This window comes from Pelobates fuscus, chromosome 5, assembly GCF_036172605.1.
Source record: "Pelobates fuscus isolate aPelFus1 chromosome 5, aPelFus1.pri, whole genome shotgun sequence".
Classification (NCBI taxonomy): domain Eukaryota; kingdom Metazoa; phylum Chordata; class Amphibia; order Anura; family Pelobatidae; genus Pelobates; species Pelobates fuscus.
Genome location: NC_086321.1, coordinates 189,458,909 through 189,472,283, shown reverse-complemented (window position 1 = coordinate 189,472,283; position 13,375 = coordinate 189,458,909). Strand labels below are relative to the sequence as shown.

General features: G+C 41.3%; 1 gene segment (V, D, J or C); it reads right to left on the bottom strand.

The window, feature by feature from the left end:
- Nucleotides 1-1,405: 1,405 nt before the first annotated feature.
- On the bottom strand, nt 1,406-1,934 carry LOC134612150 (Ig heavy chain V region PJ14-like). The segment is given in 2 exon segments: nt 1,406-1,764; nt 1,847-1,934. Coding segments are annotated over 2 exon segments (405 nt in total).
- Nucleotides 1,935-13,375: the final 11,441 nt, after the last annotated feature.

Genomic DNA, 13,375 nt, shown 5'->3' with positions numbered 1-13,375 from the left:
AAGGGAAAAAAAAAGGAATGAGAGGAAACCATTTACTACTATATAAAATATTACTGAATTAAAATATTAAAACTTGACCCATTTTTGATCTACGAGATGAGAATAGCTGACTAATATATTTAAGACATATAAGGATTTACAACTTTGAGTTATGTAAAGGACATTAAATAATCAGGTTCAATGTTCTGTCTCTGCCTATTTTGTTAAAATTTCTAATGAATAATGAACTCATTCTGGTGGGAACATTTGAGGTCTGGGCTTTGCACATTATTGGAAAATGACTACCAAAAAATATAAGCCTCCCAATATAAAGTATTAATATAAGAAACTTAGCAGAGCGGATGTATGTATGTATGTATATTGAATGCATGTTAATTAGGTAGAATGAATATCATACAAAGAATACTGAGATAAAAATACAGATTAATATAATCTACTCTCAAATAAGCTAAAGGAAGAGTTTCTAATTTTTATTTTTTATGTATAATGATTAATGAGAACAAACTTTGTATGATAACGAAATGTAAATTTTGTAATATTTAATGAATGTATTGTGCTCGAAAGAGCTATTTTTTAAGTGTATTGAAAACTTGAATAAAAAGAAATCAAAAAAAAGATACAGCAGTAAGCTAAACCTAGCCTCACATTGGAATCAGTTGCCCTTACTATTCACCACTCCCACACAAGCGAGCACAGCAAGGGTTACATCAAGCGATCTCTGTTGGTTAGTCTGAAATCAAAGTGTCTAAAAGAATCCTGCTTGGAAATGTAGTTGTTTGTTTTCTACCTTTTGGTTCGGGGAGGAGATACAGCCCACAATAATCTGGAAGACTTCTTGTCCATTATGGTAAACTAAGTTGCTTGTTAGCTACTAGCTCTGAAATTTGCTTCCACAAAATACGTGACAGTTCGGCAATTGGAATTTCATCTGATGATGCTGTTCATACGAACACCAATTTGGAATTAAACAAATCTCCAAATGTAGTAACTGAGAAAGTGCAGATGGCCTGCAGTGGATGGCCGCCGACTCTATATTTAACCTTCACACTGCCATGTGGTGTTAGGGTATAGGAGAACTATCACCTTTCTAATCCAGTTTAATAGTGAATCCATTTTAATCCTATTATTTAATTACTGGTTTGAGAAATAGATGTTTCACACAGAGAAAGTTACAGCAGAAAAGCCCATGACGTCATAGCAGGGTGTGTGACTGAAAGAACATATATATTGAATGGGGAAAAATGAAGAACAGAAACCTCCTTCTAGCCAACGCCATTGCAGCAGTAGGCATATGGAAGCCAGTTTAATTATAAACTCATATATTGTTGTTTTTTTTTTATTTTTTTTTATTCTGTATTGTGTTTGAACTCTATATACTTTGTCAAATCATATACAATGTCAAAGATTAGTTTATGTATAGGATTTTGGCACATTTATTACACTGTGCATCTCTTGCACAGTAATAAACACAACTGTCTTCTGTTTTTGCTCCAGTGAATTTAACATAAACTTCACCCTTAGTTGTGTCCCTTGATATTGTCAAACGACCCTGCACAGATGTGGCATAGCGTATAGTACCATCATGCCATATCCCTGTCAGCCACTCGAGACCTTTCCCTGGAGGCTGTCTGACCCATTGCACTGAATATACTCCAGAACTGTCAGTAAGGGATGCTCCAGTGACTTTACAGGTCAACATCATATTGTCTCCTGGTTTCACGGCCCCAGGACCAGATTCTGAGAAGGATAACTGGGAAAAGACACCTGTAAATACATAAATATAGTATGAAATGCAGTCTGAACTTTACTTGATAACTGAAATAATTGAACTTCACATCACACTCACTTGTTATGGTCAAGAAAACACAAAGTAACAACAATACATTTTCCATGTTTGAACTGTTATGCAGATATTCAGCTCAGTATGATCTCACTGATCTTTTTCTTCTCTGATGGTATTTCCTGGATATGTTGCCCTATTTACACAGGAAACTGTTTGAATATATTTCCTTACACAATGAGCTAATTATCCTCATGATAAAAACAGCTCATGTTTCAGATTTTTAACAACATTTACATGTTACATTAAAACATATTTGACATCCTCAAAATGTTTTTATTTAATCCGAGATTGTAAGATAGACATATTTTGCAAAACATTTTGCAAAAAAATGCAAAACATATCTTACAACTATTCATAAAAAATAAACAAATAAATACATTTAGAATTAAGAATGTATGTTTTATGGCATAAGCTAAGACATAAGAAACTCAAACAAATCTGAGAGGGCAGTGTTTTTATTTAAGATACTAAGGCACCCTGCAGAAGCTATAAATTCCTTTTGCGCCCACTCCTCATAATTATTACATATCATGTAATATTCAAAGGGATATATAGAATTGCACTCTTCTGGACAGACATCTCAAGTGTTCCACTTGGAATTTTCTGAAGCCACATTTCCAACTTAGGGTTACAGCCTATCACAACTGGGACTATTGTTACTTTCACTTTCCACATCCTCTGTAGCTCCTCTTTCAGCCCTTGGTATTTGTCAAACTTCTCATGCTCCTTCTTGATGTTGTGGTCACTGGATAGTGCCACATCTAGAACCGGATTAATAGACCATTGGCCCTAATTATTGAATATTATGGACAGAAAAGACTAAAACAGTCATACTTCCTGTTGAAACATACTCCCAGGTGATCACCAGACCTCTGCCATAGACTTATAAAGTATAGTTATATCCAAACAGAGCTAAGGAAGGTCAACCTGGCATGAATGCATGTCAGGCTGCCTGCCAGTCACGCATGTTGCCAACCAAGGGTGTACTATGCATGCAGTGCCCTGAGCTTGACACAAATGTGTCTGTTTGCCAAGTCAGCTTTACCTTAACTAATTTATTAGTCAGCTAGTTCACACAAGGTTTATTCCACATAAATGTCCATACTTAATCCCCTCTGCACAAATTAAGAGCATGTGAAGTGAGGTAAAATACATTTTTTTTTTTTTTTTTAGTCAATGCACTTATTCAATGGGCATGGGCCTGAAGCTTTAACTCCATTATTTTCCTATGTTATTCAGGCCAAGGCCACATCCACCACCACCGCAGTATTTTGTTCCTTGTTTACCAAAACAGTGCTGAGTTGGTAGACCAGTACATGCTTTTTCATCTGGATCTAGAGATGCCACAGCCCTTTCATTCTCAACTACCCTTTGTGGCACCTCTCATCTGGACTTAGTGTCAGGGCTCCCCCCTCCTCTTACCGGGCGGCGAGCGGTGTCCTCTCCTCTTGACACGCCGCTCGCGTCCTCTCCTCCTCCTCCCCCCAGCGGCAGCATGTCTAACGCTGCACGCTGGGAGCCGGCACCCATATCAGTACGCCGGGGTCACTCACGTGACCCGGCGTTAAAGCGACAGTACAACAATCACAGTGGGGGGTATAGATACCCCCCACGTGTGATTGTTAATTCTGATTGGAAGTTATCCAATCAGAATTAAGGCAAGGATATTTATACTTACCTTTCCTGTCTCTCAGTGCCCTGTTGTGGTCTTTGCTTTAGAGTATTGATACTGAACTTGTGTTTCTGGTTACGTACTCCCTGGCTTGTTATACTGACTTTGTGACTTTCTCCTACCCTTTGACCTCGGCTTGTTTCTTGTTATTCTGTTTTCTGGTTCCCCTTACTCGGCTTATCTCCTGACTATTCTGTGTGTGCTTAGCCCGGCCACTCTAAGGTCCGGTACTGCACACTTTCTGTGTGTGTGTCTGTGTGTGTGTTAGCGTGTTGGGTTCCCCGAATCGTGACACTTAGACAGGTCCAGCCCATATTTTGTGCAGAAGTTTTGGTACACAATCCCTGAAACTTTGTATTCACTAAATACCAGATTTTATCTGATTTGGGGTACGGCATAATATAACACTGGACAGGATCTAATTTCCCTGTCCATTGGTGGCAGGTGATGGCTCTATATATACGATGCACAGGGTGACCTAATAACCTCCCCAAGATTACACCAATGAGAGGTGAATACGGGCTCTAAATAATTATAAAAGAAGGGAGGACTCGTTGCCATTGTCCACTAGCCTTGTGCATTCAGTTTTAGATGAATATGTATTCATCCACAAATCAAGCAATTCAGTCATTCTTCAGATTACTGTATGTTCGAATGAAAAATCCAATGAAAGAAATGATTATCGAATTGCTTATTGGATTAAATATTGTCTATGCAATTTGGTAATTTCTCTATTGATTAAATTACAAGGAGAGAGTTACAGGCACCCTCCTTGAAATTAAAATATTTTAAAGTAGAAAAAGTAGCTGCCCAGCTTCCTTGTCAAGCTTCAGCACACATGCTCTCTGACACAATTGCTGGTCCTATTCCCCCTACCCCCCTTTGGAGTGGTGGGGGTTGTCCTGGTCCCCTCTGGAGCATCCAAAGATGAACTGAGAGGGAGATCACAACTTACCCTGCACTCAGAATCCCACTCTCTGATGATAAAATGGCCACTGACCCTACCCTCAAGAGATCCTCTATGCTGTCAAGTTTGTGAGTGGATTCCTTAATGCTGGAGAGGAATGGCCTCTGTTCCTCCCAACCAAAACTCACAAGTGGTGGTTGGGGGCTCTAATATTATATAATTTGGGGAGGCATATATTATCCCCTTCCAGTCCCCACCCATTGGTAGCAGTGGGAGACCAAGTAATATTAAAAGTATGTCTATCCCCCAAACTACTGCCAAAATTGTGGCCTAAGTGGCTAGCGGAACCCAATAGAAATAGTTACCATACCTACCACACCATACATACCATACTAATAATAGTGAAAAGGTAATTAATTCCTGTGAAATACAAATTATACTTACCAACAGATGTCGTATATCTTCTTACATAATTAGATAGTTACGTAGCTGAAAAGAGACATGCGTCCATCAAGTTCAGCCTTTCTCACATTTGTTTTTTCTGTTGATCCAAAAGAAGGCAAAAAGTCCAGTCTGAAATTTTGCAACAAACTAGGAAAATAAATCTTCTTGATCCTAGAATGGCAGTCAGCTATCTCCTTGGATCAAGAAGCTACTAATTAAAAAACTTATTTATCCAAGTGCTGTTTAACCCTCTATATACTATATATCTAGATACCATCTATATACTTTATATCTGTGTACCATCTATATATACTATATATCTAGATACCATCTATATACTTATATCAAGTGTTAGAGAAATCTGTATCTTTGTCATAGATTTAATTTCTTTTTTAGTTACATTCAGCAATAATGTAAACTGTTGTTGTGAAATTAATTTAGGAATTGGTTATAGTTACATTTTTATTTTTTCAAACAACTAGTGAAGCAACTTTTTTGTTATACTATAGCTTGTATAATCTGACTGTGTGACTGTACCTAGCTATGCTTCAAGGTAGCTGTAATACATCTTTTGGTTTTTTAGTAGCAGTAGTTTAAATTTTACTTCCCTCGGTATTTCTCTTTCACAACCTAGGAGGGCAAGTCTCTGTCTTTTTCTAGCACACTGATTGAAAAATCTAGTCAAGGTGATGTACCAATTGTGACCTTTATGGGCAAAGCAACACAGTCCTCTAGGGTAACAGGTATAGAACAACAGTCTCTTGTGCAAAAATTGTGTGGTTTATTTACATCGTGCACAAAAATCCATGCAGCAATCAATTTGTTCAAAACTGCAGCACAACAGAAAGGAAAATCTACAAACAAAATCCTAGCTCAAATTTGAGCACTAACTAAACATAAAGTAATGTCCCTTACTAACCAGGGTAATAAACTACACAAATCACCAAAAATAAACATTGGTTTCACCAACCTTTAGCACTTTGTTTGGTGCTGCTCTGCACAGACCTGCTCTCTCTGCAGGTCAGATTGTATCTCTCTCCTTTCTGCTCTGAGACCTGCTAATTAAAGCCTCAGCAGTTGCTAATTGGGCAGGTGAATGAGTATAGACCGCGCAGGGGGGGTGGGGGGGTTTATTAGGTTTTTTGTTTTTTACAGTGAGCAGCTATAGGCTGCTCACTGCTTACTAGGCATGCCCCTACTCGCGATATAGCGAGTAGGTGCATATTATTTACTAATACTAAGTAATCTTTACTTAGTATCAGTAAATTTGGCTGAAAGACCAATTTAGGTTTTTCAGCCTTTTAGTAGATAGCTCCCTGATACCGTGGGAATTAGGGAGTTATCTACTAAGCGGCTGCAAGATGCAGCCGCGGCAATGAATAGGATCGGAGTTTCATTCATTCGAATGAAATTGCGATCCAAACAAAGTCCCGAATTGCATCCTAACACCAATGGAGAAACTCTTCTCATTCTGTTAGGATGCAATTCGGCAGTTTTGCCGGCGTTCTGTCTAAGTGACAGGACGTTCGGCAATACTGACAGGAAGCATTGTGGGAACAGGGAGGAAAGCTAGGGTTCATGGGAAAATTGCTCTGACCAGCGGAAATGAAGCACACTTTGCTGGTCAGAGCTGGTCAAGCGGAGGAATCCTCCATAAGGCAAAGAGTGCCTACTTTGTCTTATGATTTTAAAGAAAACTAAAGAAGACAGGAAGAAAAGAATAACAGATCCCGAGAGAGGGGGAGAAGAGGAAGAGATTGAGGAAAGGTAAGTTCGGCATGACAGTGCCGCTTTAAGAGTATAGTACACAATTATATTTGACCTATGTCTATAAAGGTATGGACTAGGGAGAATAGGTTTCTGGATATGGCGATAAGTTGTTTTATGATTACCCTGAGTTTGTAAGACACAGACTAGGAATAAGAGTTTCTATTTTATTTTATTTTAATTTAGTCAGTTGAAGTGTACTAAGGAAGACGGATTGGTCAGAACAAATGTTTACGTAATATTAGGACAATCCTACTTTTATGTTAAGATGTATTACAGTAATAAGTCATCACAATGCTAATGAAGAGAGTGACGATAATGAATTTAAATTATTCTGTCCAAGTTCTTTTAAAGTAAAACTTTCTCTATTTGAATGAATAGTTTGTTACTATAGGGTGGGATTTTAGTGAAAATTATAATGATGTAAACAAAAACAAATAGATGTGATAGAAAGATTTCTGGGTGGAGAATTTCTAGGACAATAAGTATTGTCAACAACATGAATATTATTAGAATAATTAGAACTTCATGGTTGATAACAACACATCCTTTGAATGAGTCTTATAAGTAGTGTTGATATATTTTAGGTAGTGAGAGCCTGCTGAATATAAAAATCAAAATACTCTGATTGTAAAGTACTGATACAATCATCACTAGGTGGTATTAATGGTATAGGAATGTAATTCATGAATACAAATAACCTAAAGATTTTAAGGTTGCTAGAAACCATATGATTCATGGAAATATAAATGGACAGGATATTATAGTAACACATGTATTAGTACTTAAGTAATATCAGGTATTGAGAATGAAAATACTATGCTATATGTGTCTTTAGGAATATGATAGTGATCCACAGTTATAACTTAGAAAGTTATCATCTTGATTTTGTTGACTACAAAGACATGATAGTACCAGAGCAGGTAGATATTTCTGATTGATTTACATTGTTTATTCGATCAACATTTGTAAATATTTTATTTTATTAATTTATTATTGTTATATTTGTGCTCGGAATTTAATATGTAATGGATAGTGTGAGATGAAAGTTGGTAGTGGTGTGCCGTAACCAACGTCCGAGTGGGCCTGTAAATAAAAGAGGGACCACCAAGGAGAATTGTATGTTCTAAGGGTGCTGGTGGGTGGGGAACACTTGAACTTGAACGTCAGAGGTGAGTAGGGGCTGGGAGATTAAGTAGAGGACTTACTCCTCCCACAAATTCAGACCTAATGGCCTTTCTACTTGTGCTCGGAATTTAATATGTAATGGATAGTGTCTGAGATGAAAGTTGGTTGTGGTGTGCCGAAACCAACGTCCGAGTGGGTCTGTAAATAAAAGAGGGCAAAGAGAAGTTTGGAAAAAACACACTTTATTGCATTTATTACATAACTAAATTCCTGAAGGCTTGGCGGAGCTCTCTTTCCAGTCGTGGAATGTACGTATTGTATATGGAGGATTTCCAACGACCCAGTCTCTTGATGATGTGGACCGGGCTGTTTGTACTAGAAGCTGATGAAGCGGCTCCTATGCGGAAGGAGTGCCCGGCGAACGAAGCCGGGTTGTAACCCAGTTTTTTTCAATAAGGTTCTAACATGTGTGGTGAATTTTGCTGTGGTGAGTGGGTGCCCTTGAAGTTGTAAGAGCGGTCTGTCTGGTAGGCGCGTGATATGAGTTGACCGTAGGTGGTCTAGTGCCTTAACCGGACACCAAGCATTATCTGTTGGAAAGAGGGGAATGATAGTGGGGTGTAGTGAATGATTAGTTTTGGTAGATGGTATTGTGAGAACGTAGTAATCCTCTACTTTTGTGAGTTGTGAGGTTTTAAGGCTGTGTGTGATATCTCCTTGACAAACAACGGTAAATTCCCTAGGTCTTAGGAACCCGTAAAAAGCTAAATAGATAGCAGACTTGATCAACAGGTTCGTGTTGGGATCAAATGGTGATTCGTCAAGGAGATTGCTAAGTAATCTAAAGATAGGCCCATCTATCGGTAGTCTGGTTGTGATAAGTGGAACGGAAACTTTAGAGATAGCCTTTAAGATTTTCTTGATGGGGTATGATGACAAAAAGGGGATGTTGTTAGGGAAATTTGTGAGGCTGTGATGCTGCACCCACGTGAGGTATAATTTAATTGTATTGTGGGAAAGTTTTAAATGTAAGTGGCAAAAGGAGGCAAGCGCCACCATAGTTTGGGTAGAAAAATCACCTTGTAATCCGAATTCAGCTGTGAATTTATTGAAAATGGTAAGTGCCCTACTGTAGGTGATAGTTGTGTTAGGTGATAGTGCTTGGTGCATAAGAGTCGTAGCTTGGTGCATAAGTGTGGTCAATCCAGGATTAACTTGTGAAACCTCGGTGTTCTGGATAGTTGATGGTGGGCTGACGGGAGTGCCTGGAAGAATACCTGAAATTGAGATCGAGACAGAGCATCAGCGGCCGTGTTGTGGATACCAGGGATGTGAAAGCAAATTAAGTGGAACTGGTCGGTTGCTGCCAGCCAGGTCAGCTTGTGAATCAGGCGCATGATGGTAAGGGAGGAAGAGCACCCTTGTTAATGATATCGCAAGCTAACGAGTTGTCGGAATAGCATTTTACTGCCTTGCTGGACCAGAGATGACCCCAGGTTTGTGCGGCCGCCACGATGGGGTAAATTTCAAATAGGGCTGAAGTCTCTCTGAAACCCGGCAAGGCATCCGTCTCAGCGGGCCAGTGACCCCTAAACCGGTGATTACCGAATATAGCTGCGAAACCCGTGTTGGCTGCAGCGTCAGTGTGAATACAGGGTGAGGAGTCGGAGAGAGGGGGAATAAACATGGAGATACCATTCCACTTAGTCAAAAACTTCCCCCACATGAGTAGGTCAGCTTTGGCGTGCTGGTCCAACGCAATTGGGCAGGCGTCCGGTACTTCGTGAAGTAGACAAAGAAGCCTGGATACAAAAGACCTTCCATGCGGAATGATGCGCATCGCGAAATTCAGGGACCCCAATAAGGACTGAAGTTCACATCCCTGGTATCCACAACACGGCCGCTGATGCTCTGTCTCGATATCAATTTCAGGTATTCTTCCAGGCACTCCCGTCAGCCCACCATCAACTATCCAGAACACAGAGGTTTCACAAGTTAATCCTGGATTGACCACACTTATGCACCAAGCTAGGACTCTTACGCACCAAGCACTATCACATAACACAACTATCACCTACAGTAGGGCACTTACCGTTTTCAATAAATTCACAGCTGAATTCGGATTACAAGGTGATTTTTCTACCCAAACTATGGTGGCGCTTGCCTCCTTTTGCCACTTACATTTAAAACTTTCCCACAATACAATTAAATTATACCTCACGTGGGTGCATACATAATTCTGCAGGAACATGTCTATCTCCCCTCTCAAGCGGACCAGTTTGTCAGGGGGAAGGCTGGTGCGGAAAGTACCAGAGTCCAGCTCTATCCCCAAGAAAGTAAGTTTAGTAGTGGGGCCAATCGTTTTAGAGGGAGATAAAGGTACCCCGAGAGTGGAGAAAAGTGCTGAGGTGCTGAGGATATCAGTGGGTGTGCGTGTGCTTGGTTCTATTATGAGGAAGTCATCCAAATAATGAATGACGGCGTGACACCTGAGAATGCAGCCAGCATAGAGTTTCTGCGAAAATATCAAACAGTTTAGGGCTGATTCTGGACCCGAGAGTGAGTAGCGTGGAAAAATAGTACCTGTTTCACCATTTAACACCGTGCAAGTGATGGGTGCATGGGCAGTAATTTGAATGCATTAGTTATGTCTGTTTTGCTAAGCCAAGCGTTGAAACCAGTTGAAATTATGGTTTTTATAGCGTCGTCAATTTTTATGTACTGTAGTGAGAATTTGTCTGCGGGAACGAGTGCGTTAATGCTGGGAACAAAAGAAAAGTGTGGTGTCGATAAATCGATAATCATTCGCTTTTTATTCGAGTGTTTGTGCACAGCTATGCCAATGGGATTAGTGCGCCAGGAGGAAAACAGTGAGGAGGTGAAGGGGCCGATCATAAAACCTTGTGCTATTTCTGTGGAAAGGAGAGCGTCTGTGGCCTCTGGGTCTAGGCAGGCTGATAGGAAATTGGGGCATTCCAGCGTGCCTGAGGGAATGGCTACAAGACCCGTGAGAAAGCCCTGGGTGAACCCTGTTAACAAATATTCCACTAGATGTCTACTTGGATGAGTTTTAAAGTAAAAAAACAGGTTGTCGATATTAATGTCAGTTAGTCACTTCCTAGGGGACAACCTGGCCGGGCTCATGGTCTTATTGCAACAATCTACAGGCGCTGAAGCTGCAGGAACCTGCATTGAAATTGTTGCACACCTGAGCTTTTCCTAGAAAGGAGATGGGCCTACCCAGTTTATCCCACTGACCACCCTCATGTTTATTGTGAGGAGTGGAAGTGGGTTGAGGGGTGGGAGTGGGGGTGAATGGATCAGCCACAGAAGGGCACAAATCAGCCAAGTGAGTTAAAGAATTACATATGGCACAAGACGGGGGCCTCAGACCAGCGAAGTGGTGACAGAATAATTGTATCTGTATCCATCTGACACCAGTTAATTCTTATGTTAAATTTTTTCAGATGTGTCGCCGCTTGTGCTGATATCGATTTATGATAGTCATAAAAAGATGAGCCCCCATACTTGACACCCAAATCCACCACTTTATGGAGATAGAGGTCCAGTTCCTCTCTCCTGTGGGGATATACTGCGCAGATGACATCACGGTATATCCCGAAAGCCAAAACGAAATTGGGAATAGATAATTTTTTGTTGAGCCTAGGGTCTCTGGTTTTAAGAACCACCGAAATATCCCCAAAGTTATAAGCCCTGTTCTCCAGCACGTCTTGGGAGGATTAGGATTTCTTTCCTAATGGAGTCTCGGACGGAGTGAGCTGGTGACCCAAAAGGAGACGTATCTGAGGCAGAAGCTGAAGGGGGAAGTATAGTGGCGGGTGTTGGTGCCATAAGTACTGCCGGGGTGAGGGCTGAGAGGTCAGGAAGGTTACCTTGGGAGGTGATGGCACTCTCCACCTTGCTTAACCTGCTGTTCAAGGTCTGCAGGTTGGCCAGGATTGGCACAAGGGTGTCCTGGGTGGCTGTGCCAGCGCCAGATAGTTGACCTTGAGAGCTAGTGCCTGGCCTAGGCTCAGGGGCCTGGTTGGTCAAAAGTCTGTAGAGTTCCGCCTTATGAGCCGTAGCAGGAAAGGGGATGCCCCTAAGCCTAAGTTCGGTTGAAATTTTTGGAATAGTCCATGCTCTCAAAGACGTAGGGGTAGAAGGGGCGAGAGATTCGCCTGGAGACTCGGATCTGATAGGCGTGAATGGTATAGTGGTGGAATCTCGGTAAAAATAAATTTAGTAGGCCGAGATTACCACGTGGTATGTGTACGTGCATATACTGATGTATCGGTCGGTTGGTTGCACGTGGCAACGATACAATCAGTAGTGTACGGAGCATGTGCAGGAATACAGGATATACAAGTTTTTTTCCCTCCTCCATTGTGCTGGGCAAGCCATGTGGTCAAACAGGAAGTTAGTCTTGTTTCGGTAGATTGGGTAAGAGTACGTGTAGGTTGAACTGACTTATGGGAGGAGCTACATGCCTATATAAGGGACCTACACTGTATGATCAGGGCTCAGACTTTGCTGTTTTTTGGTGACATTAGTCCCTCTGAGTCCCGGTCGGTGAATCAAATAAAGAATCTCTTCCTTCCTGAAGAAACCTGTGTCCATCTCTCTGTGCTTGGCTTCCGTCAGTTTCTCCGATATCATTTGGTGCATTGGCCGGGAAGCTCATCGTTCAACGGTAGCTGAGAAGCAGAGGCGTGAGACGGTCTATCTTTGCCCACGCTCCCTACGGCTGCACCCCTGAACTTCTGCGTGGACCTCCTTTCGTCTCGGCGCCACTGGTCTGTTGTCCAGGAGATCATCGGCCTCTACGTTGTAAGTGCTGGGGTGTCCCCATCGATGAGTGTGAACTCAGGTTCAGGAACGAGGAGGTAAGACGTCTACTGTTTTAGACGGTGGACCCACTAGGGGTATTGGATACCGATTGTGCGGTAGGCCCATAAGGGGTTATATGTGTATGGAATTGGCCCCCTCCAGTGGAGGGAAGGAGCGAAGGCGCACCGCTCGTAATTAAACGCCCTGTAGTCAGCCCGTTTAATTTTGGTATTGGAGTCAGGCTGGGTCCTGTGTAAATAGCCCAAGCTGGACACCGGTGTCTTGTCTAGACTAGCATTCTAGGGTGTATATTACGTTCGCTTGGTCGGAGGGACCGGGAGACTAAGCGGCGCCTGTGTAAATTCGGTTCTCTAGATCTCAACCTATCTTGGCTAAGTTGGAAGGCGTGTAAATTTGGAACCCACTAGACTATTGATAGAGTAAATAGACTAAAAAGGTTTTGTTGTAAATTCCGCCCTCTAGTTCGCTATATGTGGTGTTTGGGCAGAACTGGCTAACCAAAATGGATGTAAATAGTTTTAGGTAGTCCATCTAGATACTGGCCAATAGATTAGTTGGGAAATTGTAAATGTGTTAAAGATTGTAGTAGATAGCGTGTTGTTAGATAGCGTGAGCTCTGCCGTCTAGCGAGAGTGTGAATAGTGTGTAACTGTATTATAGCGCACGGTACCATAACCATGTATTATAATTACTGATACTGTAAATAACTACTAATAACTGTTGTTTATGTTGTATGTTTAACACCATAACCACTACTAATTGA